General features: G+C 49.3%; 1 protein-coding gene across 2 annotated transcripts in view; it reads left to right on the top strand.

Annotated features, from left to right (window-relative positions):
• Window positions 1-13701, top strand: part of ME2 (malic enzyme 2) — a 252101-nt gene that overhangs the window by 133451 nt on the left and 104949 nt on the right. For both annotated transcript variants that reach the window (XM_029580037.1, XM_029580031.1), the window contains 3 exons: window positions 4302-4405; window positions 5021-5130; window positions 10891-10988. In XM_029580037.1, coding sequence (XP_029435897.1) covers window positions 4302-4405; window positions 5021-5130; window positions 10891-10988 — 312 coding nt within the window. The remainder of the gene's footprint in view (window positions 1-4301; window positions 4406-5020; window positions 5131-10890; window positions 10989-13701) is intronic.

Genomic DNA, 13701 nt, shown 5'->3' with positions numbered 1-13701 from the left:
TCAAGTTCAGTATGACTCAAGGAAAGGTATTCCTTCCAGAGCTCCGTATTCAGAAGCTTTGGGGACAGATTCGGGCCCTAACAGCGAAGGTTCGTCCACCAGTATGGGATTACCTGCAGACATTGGGGTCCATGACGGCAATGCTAGAGGTTGTTCCATGGGCAAGGGCACACATGTAGCCCCTTTAGAGGACATTGCTGTCTTGATGGAATCCTCAGCCACAGGAGTACATGGTGAAGCTATTCCTTCCGGCGGTAGTGAAGCAGAAGTTGTTATGGTGGATGAAGAGGGAACATTTTCCAAGGGAATGGATTTGGAGATTCTTGATTGGTTAGTAGTTATTGCAGAGGTGAATCTCCAGGACTGGGGAGCCCACTGCCAGGAGCTAGTAATGCAAGGGCAGTGGTCTTCTGAAGAGACGATGTGGTCCATCAGTTATCTGGAGGTTCAAGCAATTCGCTTGGCATTGTTAAAATCTGCAGGCCGGATAAGAGGAAAAGCAGTGACGATGATGTCTGACAATGCCATTGAGGTAGCATACATAAAGGGGGAATATGGAGTCAACAGGTTTATTTGGCAATAGACAAATTACTGTCCTGAGTGGAACAACATCTTCATACATTATCGCAGAGTTAGCCAATGTTCAGACGAATTATCTCAGCCATCAAGCCTTAGATCTGGAAGAGTGAGAGCTGGCAGATAAGGCCTTTCAGCTCATTGTCTCTCGGTGGGGTTGCTCCTTTCTAGATCTGACAATGAACCACAACAGTACGAAGGTTTGACGGTTTTTCAGTCAAAGGAGGGACTCCAAAGCTCTTGGGATTGATGTCCTTGTACAATAGTGGCCTAAGACGGAATTGCTTTGTTTGTTTCCCCCATGGCCAATGATAGGCAGGTTACTACAAAAGATATCACTTCTTGGGTTAATTTTCTGGTGGCTTCAGATTGGCCGTGCAAGCCGTAGTTTACAGATCTACAGCTTCTAATAGTTAACAGACCATTGCGATTGCCGATGTAGAAAGAACTTCTGCATCAGGGACCAGTTCTTCATGAACATTTGGATCAGATTTGTCTTACGGTTTGGCCCTTGAGAGGGCTTGGCTGTTGAGACATCGTTATTCTTTGGTGGTAACCCTATTATGAGCTCAAATTTTCTACCTCTTTGTCTTATGTCAGAGTCTGGAGAATTGTTTTGAGAACTGGTGCAAAAGAACGCTCGTGTACCCCTTTAAGGCAGGGGTGCCTTTAATCTTAGACTTTTTGATGAAATGTTTGATTAAAGGGTTGTCTTTTAATATATTCAAGTACAGGTAGCTGCTTTGGCCTCTTAGAGGGGCTTATTCAGGGTAAACCTCTCTCTTCACATTCGGATGTTTCCAGATTTTTGAGAGGAGTTAAACATATTCAGACTGTTGCATTTTCCAATGCCACTCTGGGATTTGAATCTGATGTTATCCATTTTGGCGGGTCCCACCCTTAGCTTGCCTTATGTTTGCTAACTATGAAAAACGTTTTTCTGGTTGATATGTTCAGCAAGAAGAATTTTGGAGTTGCAAGCTCTTTCGTGTTGGGAGCCTTTTTTGGTGATTACCAGGGCACAGTTTGAATTAGGACTGTGCCTTCCTTTTTGCCGAAGATGGTTTCTGACTTTCATTTAAATCAGTCCATTTCCTTACCACCTGAGCAGGAATATTATATTTTACGCCCCTTGGATGTTAGAAGGCATCTGACCGGATCATTCGTTTGTCCTGTAAAGTGGGATTAAAAAAGGCAGAGTGACTTCTCAGGCCACAGTTGCACGTCGGATTAAAGAGATAATAGCAACCTATGAGGTGGAGGAGAAGCCTTTGCTCAGGCAAATTAGGGTGCATTCAACTAGAGCGCAGGCTATGTTCTGGGCGGAATTACAGATTTGCAGAGCTGCAACATGGTCTTCTTTTACATACTTTCTCCAAGCACAGGAGGTCACATTTTTGCAAGGGCTGTCCTTATTTATTTTATTTTTATTCTGCCTTTTGGCACTTCAAAACTGATTACTTTCAGGTACTGTAGTTATTTCCCTATCTCCTGTTAAGAGTGCAGCCCTTAAGACAGGATAGATAGGCCAGTCCACACCTTCTGGGGACTGGCCCTTCTGGGGAGTAACTTTGGTTCATCCTATTTGTGTGGACTGGCCTGCCCAGACGGAAAGAAAGGTGAAATTACTTCTTACCTGATAATAAGATTGGTAAGCCAGTTCACACTCCTGCCCGCCGCCCAGCACTGCAGTTGCTCTTATTGTTCTTTTTTGGGATAGCAGATATTTGGAAACCAATAAAGGTTCCGGATCAATGAAAATTGGGGTAAGTGATTAATTTTTTTCTTTTTTCTGCCATAGTTAATGGATTTCTTTTCTTAAGCCTAGTGCTTTTGGTCTCTTGGAAGTAAAAAAAAATAAAAACCCCAAAACAAAAAAAAACAAACAAATACAAAAAAAACACTTTTGGGTTCAGGAAATGTTGATTCAGTTTAATTGTCCACAGTTGGCTTTTCCAGGAATATCGATAGGCTGATGTTGGTGCAGGTCTATATACCGTATTTTTCGCTCCATAAGACGCACTTTTTTCCCCCCAAAGGTGGGGGGAAAATGTATGTGCGTCTTATGGAGCGAATATAAAAAAAAAACCAAACAAAAATCTAACAAACCCCCCCCCCCCCGACTCCCCCAAGACCTGCCGACTTAATTTACTGAACCCCCCCACCCTCCTGACTTCCCCAAGACCTGCCGACTTAATTTCCTACAACCCCCCACCCTCCTGACCCCCCCAAGACCTGCCGACTTAATTTCCTACAACCCCCCCCCACCCTCCTGACCCCCCCAAGACCTGCCAAACGTCCCTGGTGGTCCAGCGGGGGTCCAGGAGCGGTCTGGGAATGATCTCCTGGTCGTGGGCCGTCGGCTGCCAGTAAACAAAATGGCGCCGATGGCCCTTTGCCCTCACTATGTCACTGAGACCGACCAATAGCAGCGGTCGGTCTCAGTGACATAGTGAGGGCATAGGGCCGTCGGCGCCATTTTGTTTACTGGCAGCCGACGGCCCTATGCCCTCACTATGTCACTGAGACCGACCAATAGCAGCGGTCGGTCTCAGTGACATAGTGAGGGCATAGGGCCGTCGGCTGCCAGTAAACAAAATGGCGCCGATGGCCCACGCCCAGGAGATCGTTCCCGGACCGCTGCTGGACCACCAGGGACGTTTGGCAGGTCTTGGGGGGGGGGTCAGGAGGGTGGGGGGTTGCAGGAAATTAAGTCGGCAGGTCTGGGGGGGGGGGGGTTGCAGGAAATTAAGTCGGCAGGTCTTTGGGGGTCAGGGGGGTGGGGGTTGTTAATTTAAAGGGTTGGGATGGGGGTTTTTTTTTGGGGGGGAGGGGTTCCCAGAGAAAGAAAAGTTTTCTGATCTGGGGAGTGGACCGAAATGGCCCTCCCCAGACCCGAAAACAAAATGGGGAGAAAAAAAAAAGCTATGCACTCTCCTAATTTGCTCCATAAGACTCCCAGACGCAGAGCCGGTTTAGCACAATTTTTTTTTTTTTAATTTTCCCCCTCTGAATCCTAGGTGCGTCTTATGGTCAGGTGCGTCTTATGGAGCGAAAAATACGGTATATGAGTGACATCAGTGAGTCAGTCCCACTTGTGTGGACTGGCCTGTCTATCCTGAAGGAAAGGACATTATCAGGGAAGAAGTAATTTCACCCTCTCAATCATCTAGTAAACTTGTTATTGATGGAATAACCTCTGAAATGGCAACAAATTCAACATAGCTGCCATGAAGGCCTGATATTAGTACAAGATGATTATCTGACTTTGGCACCGTTCTTGTGCACAGTGTGTTCTGCCAGCAGCCAGTTCCTGAGCTGCTAAACTTCAGCTGTTCCACTTCAGGGCAGAGAGAAGTTGACTATGTGGGGAGCAAGATAATGGGAAGGGACCAGGAAGAGAGAGCAGAAGAGCAGGAGGAGGGAGCAGAGGCAAAGTTGAAGAGTGGTGGAAGGATGGGTGAGCTGGGATTTAGGGGACGGATATATGTTGCCACCCTGGGGGATCCAGCCCTCCAGTCACTTTAATTAGCTGTACAATAGCCTTGTATATTGTGGACACAGTGCAAGGACTTCAGAACCAAGGAAAGTTCTCATAGGCCTAGCACATACGTTCCCTTCAGACACCATTGATACCTTGATAAACTGATTTACAAAGCAGAATGCAATACTTTAATGTTCTTACAGTCTGCTGCTTTTTTTTTTCTTTTGCATGTATTTTGTAGACATTATTAAAAGATCCATTTTATATGGGTCTCTATCAGAAGAGAGATCGCTCGCAACTTTATGATGACCTTGTTGATGAGTTCATGGATGCTGTTGTGAAAAGGTACTGAACATAATCAACCATATTTAATGAAAGAGACCTGGGCAGAATATCATGAAACAAATTGTTGCCTAGCAGATAACTTCATACTTTGATCAATTTTGTTTTCTTTTTTTAGGGGCTGGTTTGGAGGTAAATGTTCTTATTTTCAGAAAGGGTTATCTAGGAAGTAAAACAGAACTTGCATATGCTCATTGTAAATGATTTTTTTTATTCTGTGCTTCACCCTTCCTTTTCTCCACCCAACCAAAGAAATCATGTATCCTGCACACTACTACATACAAAAAGTTTAGAAAACTGTGAAAACGGGAAGTTTTTTGAGTAAATCATTAAACTAAGATGTAATTCTTGTTTTAATGACCATGACATTTGAAGGTAGGCAATATTGGGCTTTTTTAAATTCCGAATTCAGCGGTGCATTTGTACTATTGTTCTGCCTTGATGCAGTCTGATTCTTCCAAACAGCTGCAGTTCAGAGGCAGCTTTTCCTGTTTATCTGTGACAAGAAACCCTAGTGACCTGAATCCTAAGTATTTTTTTTAATCCTTATGAGAACTTTTGTGTTTTGATGATAACCACCATCCATTTGGATAATTGTACTTTTTTTGTGTTTTGCAGGTATGGGCAGAACACACTTATTCAGTTTGAAGATTTTGGGAATCGGAATGCTTTCAGATTCCTGAGAAAATACAGAGAAAAATACTGTACCTTCAATGATGACATTCAGGGTAAAACGTGGTCTCTTTTTCTGTTGTTACATCCTTAGATAGTTTTGAGCTTTGATAGGCCATATTGGAAATCTACATATTCCCTGTACGTTTCTGGATCAGTCCAGACAGTGGGTTATATCCCCCGACCAGCAGATGGAGTCAGAACAGAGTTTGAGAGCGTCAGCATATAGAGTAGTGCACCCTCTGCTGGAGCTCAGTATTCTTCTGACTCCAGCAGATGTGAGTGGGGGGATCCACTAGCTCCCCCAGATTGACAGGGTTTCTTCATTTTTGGTTATTTCTTTCTTTTTCTCCACAGTATTTCCCTGTCTTATGTTTCTCTTCATTTTGGATCCTTAAAATTAAAAAAAAAAAAAAAAAAAAAAAGACTTTTCAATTTTTGAGGAGGCGTGTGTCTGTGGCTCTGCCTTCTCTATTCTGTACTCCTTTCCTCTTCCGTTGGGGTAAGTGGAAGTTTTTTGAGTTTCTTTCTCCACAGGTTTGCTTCTTTTTGGTGTGCCCCGTGGATGCCGGTGGTTCCGGCCGCTCCACGCGTCGTTTGTGGGTCCCGTGGTTCGCAAGCTCCGCCCGCGGGTGTGTGCTCAACTGAAACGGGGGTTTTCCCCCGCAGTTCCTGGACCCCTTCGGCGGGTTGTTAGGGCCATTCCAGGCCCCCCCGCGGCACTAGCTCGTTTTTGGCCCCCCCCCCCCCCCGAGGCTTTTTTCCCGGTGCTGACATGCCGCGGTCCTCGAGGTGTGAGGCCTGCGGCGAACCGGGGAATCAATTTCTGAGGGAGGGGCTTTGTGAGCGGTGCTTCCCCGACGGGGAAGGCACCCTGCAGTCCTCCGGTGCGATTTCGGACCTGCCTCCTCCTCAGCCCGGGCGGTGCAGGCCGGCCACGACGCCGCCTTTGGCGGGAACGGCGGCCATTTTAGGGGGACAGCGTGAGACGGACTCGCTCCCAGATGCAGACAGGATTGGTTGCACTGGCTCTCAACAGGCTTTGCCCCCGGCGGGGGGTTTGCTCGAACGGGGCTCCCAGGACGGTCCCCCCCAGGGATTCCAATCAGCTCCCCGTTTTTCTCACCTGATTTTATTCTGGCAATGCACATGGCTTATTTGCAGGGTATGGGAGCGCAGGCGCCGAATCCCCTGGGGGCCCCTCCCCCCAAGGTTCCTAAACTTGCTGTTGGTCTCACCGCCTCGCCCGTTATGCCTGGATCCCTGCCAGGTCCCTCTCCCATGCCACCCCGGCGTACCACGGGGGCGGCTTCGCCGGTGAGAGACGACTCCCCGAAACCCCCGGAGGCGCATCCGGATGGACATACGGAGGGGGAAGACCCTCGAGCCCTACGGATTTTTCAAAAAGAAGAGCTGGATGAACTCATCCACCATATTATTCAGGAGCTGGACCTCGACCCACCTCCAGATCCGCCGATCCCTGTGGCTCCTGCCGTCGCCACCTCTTCCCGCAAAGGGGATCCAGTACTTGCCGCCCTCCGTCCTGGGCAAGGGCTTTCCCTATCCATGAGTCCTTCCAACAGCTTCTCACCAGGGAGTGGGACACTACCGAGGCGTCCTTGAAAGTCACACGCGCCATGGCAAAGCTATACCCGCTCCCTGAGGATTTTTTGGATCTTATCAAGGTGCCCAAGGTGGATTCAGCGGTGTCGGCAGTGACCAAGAGGACGACCATCCCGGTCACGGGTGGAACAGCCCTGCGGGATACGCAGGACCGTAAACTAGAAACCTTCCTCAAGAGGGTCTTCGAAGTCTCCGCCCTAGGTATGCGGGCCGTGATGTGCAGTTCGCTCGCGCAAAGGGCCAGCTTACTCTGGGTACAGCAGCTTCTCACCTCTCAGGAGTTGCCCCCCGAAGAGGCCGCCCAGGCGGACCGTCTGGAATCCTCCATAGCATACGGGGCGGACGCCTTGTATGATCTCTTTCGCGTAATGGCGCGGTCCATGGTTTCGGTTGTAGCAGCCCGACGGCTCTTGTGGCTTCGCAACTGGGCGGCAGATGCTTCCTCCAAGTCGAGCCTTAGCTCCCTCCCCTTTCGGGGGAAGTTTTTATTTGGAGAGGACCTGGATCAGATCATCAAGTCACTGGGGGAAAATTCGGTGCATCGGCTGCCGGAGGATAGACAGCGTTCCTTCAGGTCATTTTCTTCCGGTAGAACCAGGGCCAGGGCACAGCGACGTTATAGGTCTTACCGGCAGTCCGGTTCCCGGACACAGCCGACAAGATCCCAGCCTTGGTCTCGTTCCTTTCGTGGGCGGAGGCCCGCGAGAGAGGGTCCAGGGCAGGGAAATCCGCCCACAAAGTCCTCCCAATGATGCCAAAGGAGCCCACTTCTCACCTCCCCGGATCGGAGGCCGCCTCATGGACTTCTACGAGGAGTGGGCAGTTATCTCCACGGACCAGTGGGTGCTGGACACCATAAGAGACGGTTATGCCTTGGAGTTTGTCCGCCCCCCGAGGGACCGGTTCATCTTCTCCCCCTGCGGTTCGGATCTCAAGAGGATAGCGGTTCAACAAACACTAGACCGACTGCAGGAAATAGGGGCCATCGTTCCCGTCCCCTTCGAGGTGGGCTTGGGCCACTATTCCATTTACTTCATCGTTCCCAAAAAGGATGGTTTCTTTCGGCCCATCCTGGACTTGAAGGACGTAAACAAGGCCCTCAGGGTCAGCCGGTTCTGCATGGAGACTATTCGATCAGTGATTGCCGCAGTGCACAGGGGAGAATTCCTCGCTTCACTGGATCTCTCGGAAGCATACTTGCACATTCCCATCCTGCCGGCTCACCGGCGGTATCTTCGCTTCAAGATTCTCAGTCAACACTTTCAGTTCAAGGCGCTTCCCTTCGGTTTGGTGACCGCACCTCGGACCTTCACAAAGATCATGGTAGTGGTGGTGGCGGCGGCCCTCCGCAAGGAGGGTATCCTAGTACATCCATACCTAGATGACTGGCTGATTCGAGCGAAGTCCTTCTCACATGGTCAGACCTCAGTGGCCAGAGTAGTACAATTCCTACGCTCTCTGGGCTGGGTGGTGAACCTTCCAAAGAGTTCCCTTGTGCCCTCGCAACACCTGGATTTCTTAGGAGCGAGCTTCGATACCCGGCGGGGTATGGTGTTCCTGCGCCAGGACAAGGCGCAAGCCCTGAGGGAGCACGTGTCTCGGTTTTCGGCTTTGGAAGAACCAACCGCCTGGAATTATCTGCAACTCCTGGGAGTAATGCCCTCCACCATCGACATGGTACCCTGGGCGTTTGCACACCTGCATCCACTGCAGGCGTCCCTGCTATCCCGTTGGAAACCAGTCTCCCAGGAGTATCAGGTGATCCTGCCGCTTCCACTATTAGCCAGGAAAAGCCTGGATTGGTGGCTTGTCCTCTCGCATCTAGCTTGGGGAGTCTCGCTCAAGGTTCTCAATTGGGTGGTGGTGACCACCGATGCCAGCCTCGCGGGATGGGGTGCCGTCTGCGAAAGAAGCGCCACGCAGGGGACTTGGACGCCAGAAGAGGCAAAGTGGCCGATCAATCGCCTGGAAACGAGAGCCGTGCGTTTCGCTCTCCAGCATTTTCTTCCCCTGGTGCGACACAGAGAGGTGAGGATCCTCTCGGACAACGCCACCACCGTGGCCTACATCAATCGTCAAGGGGGGACAAGAAGCAAGCATGTCTCCCTCGAGTCAACTCCCCTGATGGAGTGGGCGGAGAGCAATCTCGTCCGGATAGCGGCCTCTCACATCGCCGGGGTGGACAACGTTCAGGCGGACTTCCTGAGTCGTCAACAGCTAGACCCCGGCGAGTGGGCTCTCTTTGACGAGGCAATGCATCTCATCGTCCGTCGTTGGGGGACTCCACACCTCGATCTAATGGCGACCTTTCTCAACGCCAAGGCTCCACGCTTCTTCAGCCGCAGAAGAGAGCGCAGCGCGGAGGGGGTGGATGCCCTCGCCCTTCCGTGGCCGTCGGATCAACTGCTCTATGTATTTCCTCCTTGGCCTCTGGTCGGCAAGGTTCTCCGCAGGTTGGAACATCATCGAGGGACTGTAATTCTTGTCGCCCCGGAATGGCCCCGTCGGCCATGGTTCGCAGATCTACTTCAGATGACGGTGGACGGCCCACTTCGCCTGTCCCATCTTCCTCATCTTCTGCGTCAGGGGCCGGTATTTTTCGAGCAGGCAGAACTCTTCTGTCTTGCGGCCTGACTTTTGAATGGCACCGTCTCCGCCACAGAGGCTACCCGGAGACAGTGATCTCAACGATGCTTCGTTCCCGCAAGCCTTCGACCTCCGTCGCTTACGTTCGAGTTTGGAAGGTCTTCGAAGCCTGGTGCTCCGACCGCGGGGTCCAAACCATGGAGGCGACTGTCCCGCTGATCCTTCATTTCCTACAGGATGGTCTGGATAAGGGTCTCGCCTATAATTTGCTCCGGGTTCAGGTGGCGGCCTTGAATGTCTTGGTACAGAAGGACTGCTCTCTACCCCTTCAGCTGGATATCGCACGTTTTCTGAAGGGTGCCAATCACCTACGGCCACCGGTCAGGGATCCTTTCCCTTCTTGGAGCCTCAACTTGGTGCTGCAAACGCTGTCGGGCCCTCCTTTTGAACCCCTGAGGGGGTCCTCCCTCAAGGACCTGACCCTCAAGACGGTTTTCCTGGTAGCCATCTCTTCTGCTCGCCGGATCTCAGAGCTCCAAGCCTTGTCCTGCCGGGACCCTTATCTGCGTTTCTCCGACTCCGGGGTTTCCCTTCGTACGGTGCCATCCTTCCTACCAAAGGTGGTCTCGGCCTTCCACGTCAATCAAACGGTGGAGCTTCCAGCGTTCGCTCCAGAGGAACCCCGGTCTCTCCGGCTCCTGGATGTCAAGCGTGTGCTGCTCCGTTACCTGGAGGTTACCAATGACTTCCGGGTATCCGATCATTTGTTTGTCCTCTGGTCAGGACCGAGGAGAGGTTCTCAGGCATCCAAGATGACTATTGCGCGCTGGATAAAGGACGCCATCTCATCGGCTTACATTGCGGCGGGGCGGGTGCCACCTCGCAGCGTGTCGGCTCATTTCACGCGATCCCAAGCGGCGTCCTGGGCGGAATCTCGCTCCGTTTCCTCCCAGGAAATCTGCCGTGCGGCGACATGGAAGTCGTTGCACACTTTTTCCAGACATTACAGACTACACCTGGCGCCTCAGTACATGGGTTCTTTTGGCGATCAAGTTCTCCGAGCAGGTCTTTCAGGACCCTACCCGGTTTAGGGAAGCTTGGGTACATCCCACTGTCTGGACTGATCCAGGTACGTACAGGGAAAAGAAAATTATTCCTTACCTGCTAATTTTCGTTCCTGTAGTACCATGGATCAGTCCAGACGCCCGCCACTAGGGGTTTCATTAGGTCCTGCTCGGATTCTTCCAGGTAACTTTCATTCTGTTTGTCTCTGATTATTGTTACTGTTCACAGCTCCTCACAAGTTGACTGTTGGTGGTCCCGTTGACCGTTTGTTTACTTATATCTTTCTCTGTTCCTTTTTGGGGACGGATCTGGATCCAAAATGTTGTGTTTTGCTTTTGGGCTTTGCTATGCATAATACTGAGCTCCAGCAGAGGGTGCACTACTCTATATGCTGACGCTCTCAAACTCTGTTCTGACTCCATCTGCTGGTCGGGGGATATAACCCACTGTCTGGACTGATCCATGGTACTACAGGAACGAAAATTAGCATGTAAGGAATAATTTTCTTTTCATGTTGTAAAACTTTTTTATTTTTGTTGTAGGGACAGCCTCTGTAGCACTAGCAGGGTTACTGACGACTCAGAAGGTTACCGGCAAACCCATCAAGGCATACAAAGTTCTATTTCTTGGAGCAGGCGAGGTGAGCTATGATGCTATTTGAGTCTGCACAACCCTAGAACTCACCGAAGCTTAAATAGCCACGAGTGATGAATCTTTACCTGACTGTGAGGTCTGTTGGTATAAGGTAATTGCTTGATGATGGGGCATCCTGTAGACTGAACTGCATTCCTGTAAATGTGTTTATTTTTTTGTATATTGATGCAGGAAGAACTTGCATAAGCACAGCATTTCACCCCTTATCTGAGGAAGACATAGATTGCCTCCTCACCAGTCTCAAATCCACAACATGCACAGAAGACCATTGCCCCTCTTGGCTTATCAAACAAGCCAAAGCTGAACTACTCCACTGCCTCCAGTCTATCATTAACATCTCTCTAGCAGAAAGACACATCCCAAAGGCATTAAAAATAAATAAAAAAAAGCAGTAGTAAAGCCTATTTTGAAGAAACGTGGCTTAGACCAAACGACCCTTGGAAGTACTGATTGATCAGTCTCCAACCTCCCATTCCTCAGCAAGGTTATTGAGAAAGCAATCTTAGTATAACTCACTAAGTTTCTAAAAACTGCTGACCTCTTTGATCCCTTCCTATCTTGGTTTAGATCTGTCAGATCTAGAGGGAATCTATGATTAGGATCCCATTTGTAATAATGCATTGAGACAAGGACAGGACTACGCAATTAAAATAAAGCTTTAACTTCCCCTATTCTTCTATATAATTAAATAATGCTAAAGGCTGAAAATGTGATAGGGGGCTATGAAGCAAGCACATAGAAATAAGTAAGAAGTAGAAGATAACCAGTTAGAACCAGTAGTTGTTTACTTCTTAAAAGACAATTAGGATTGCATAAGTTTAGCTGCAGCTATGATTAATAATTATTATTAATAATTATTATGAACAAAGTACTACAATTCTACTTTTTGATAAACAATTAACGTAATGTCGCAATTTTGCTTTCTTAGTGTTCAGACAGGTGGATCCAGAGCCAGTGGGGTTATGCACCTCTACCAGCAGATGGAGACGGAGCAAAGCTGACATCACAGTATATATACCCCTGTACTGACATCAGCCTGCCTGGATTCTCCGTCTTTAGCAGATGGTGGACATACACCTCTCTACTAGGGATTGCGTTGAAGTTTAATAGAAGGAGAAAGAAGGATAGAAGTTTATTGCTCCGCTCTCCTGTGGTGATACCTTATGGTCCCTCCCTCAGACAGGATTTCCTGATGTGATTTTGGTGAATTCTGCCTCGGATGAGTGCCTTGGTCCGGTAGCTGGTTTTCTTTTTCCAGTGTGGATTTAGCAGTAAAAACAGCTGAAAGGCAAGCAGGTGCAGGAAGCAGAGCATGGCAGTGAAGGTACATGCCCTCTCATCCCGCAGCCGGAGACAGACTCCATTCTCGGCTGGAATGAGCTGAGCTCAGGTAAAGAGTTTTTATAAAAAAAAAAAAAAAGGTAAGGAAGTGGAAGAGAGGCAGATGATTTTAGGGATTCCTCTTCCCTCCAGTCTGTGTTTGGTGCGCCAGTCCATTGTCCATTCCCGCCTCTGGGGGAGTTGGGGAACTGGTGATTTCAGTAGTCTTTTAGCCTAGGTTCTGCTCTCAGGCTCTGAATTTGCTCCTTGGTAGGCTATGGCGACGTTGGCACTTTTCCAAGGCACATAAGTCTCTCCTCTTCAGGATGTGTGTTCTCACTGAACGCCCAGCAGGACGCTCAAGTGTGCGTCTAATAGTGCATCTAGTTGGATGTCCAGTTGGGCACATATGGACGTACAGTTATGCGCATAGGACGCCTTCCGGAATGCTTAGTAGTGCACCTGGAGGCGCCTAGTTGGATGCACAGTGATGCGCTTCAGGGCGCTTAAAGGATGGACACGTGAGAAATTGGGCAACCAGTTGATTGGGTATATTGGCGCCTAATTATTAGACACCTAATTTTTGGAGTGTTCAGTCCTTTTCAAGCGATGAGCTCAGCCGGGCGCGCACTCTTCTCAGAGTCAGTTTTAGAGTATGTGATTAATTATGATGTCAATAGCAAAGAAGCCTAAGCACCTTGCCATGTCAGCCTGGCATTCTCTCTAATTTGTGACAGCACTGTTTGCAGATTCAAGGAGATTTGTCTCCGCCTGATTTTGCTAAGCCCAGTCCTTCCAAATTTGTTGCAGGAATAGAAAAAATGTTGCCAGAGATCTCGCCTAGAATTGGGACTCCCCTAACTGGGTTTTCAGCGGGGGATGGTAGTTCAGTGGGCATAGTACCAACGACTCCTGATTTTGGCCTGGATCCATCTACCTTTTCTTGGGTGGAATTTTTTCAAGGGCTGTAGTCTTTTCTTCAGGCACAGTCATTGAACCCAGTTAATAGCAATTCAGGAACACAGTTTGCCAATCCTCGTGCACCTGGTGTTGCGAGTAAGAGTCAAAGTACGTCTAGGCCTGCCGTAGGTCACTCCGATAGGGACCTGGATGGCACAGATGATGAAACTGATCCTTATTCTTTGGAGGATGGGGAAATTCCTCCTGGCTGAAGTCATATAGATCTGTTGCGTTTCTTTCATAGAGATGAGTTGCCGGCTCTGATTTCCCAGACATTGAAAATGCTTGGAGTACCGGGGGATGATTCTGTGACTGAGCCAAAGAAAGATCCCATTTTGACTTCTTTGCGTAAAGCCTTGTGTTTCTTTCCTATTATGGAGGCTATTCAAGAATTGATTGATCTTGAATGGGGTGTCCCG

This window comes from Rhinatrema bivittatum, chromosome 1 (genome assembly GCF_901001135.1).
Source record: "Rhinatrema bivittatum chromosome 1, aRhiBiv1.1, whole genome shotgun sequence".
NCBI lineage: Eukaryota > Metazoa > Chordata > Amphibia > Gymnophiona > Rhinatrematidae > Rhinatrema > Rhinatrema bivittatum.
This window is presented reverse-complemented; position numbering and strand designations above follow the sequence as displayed.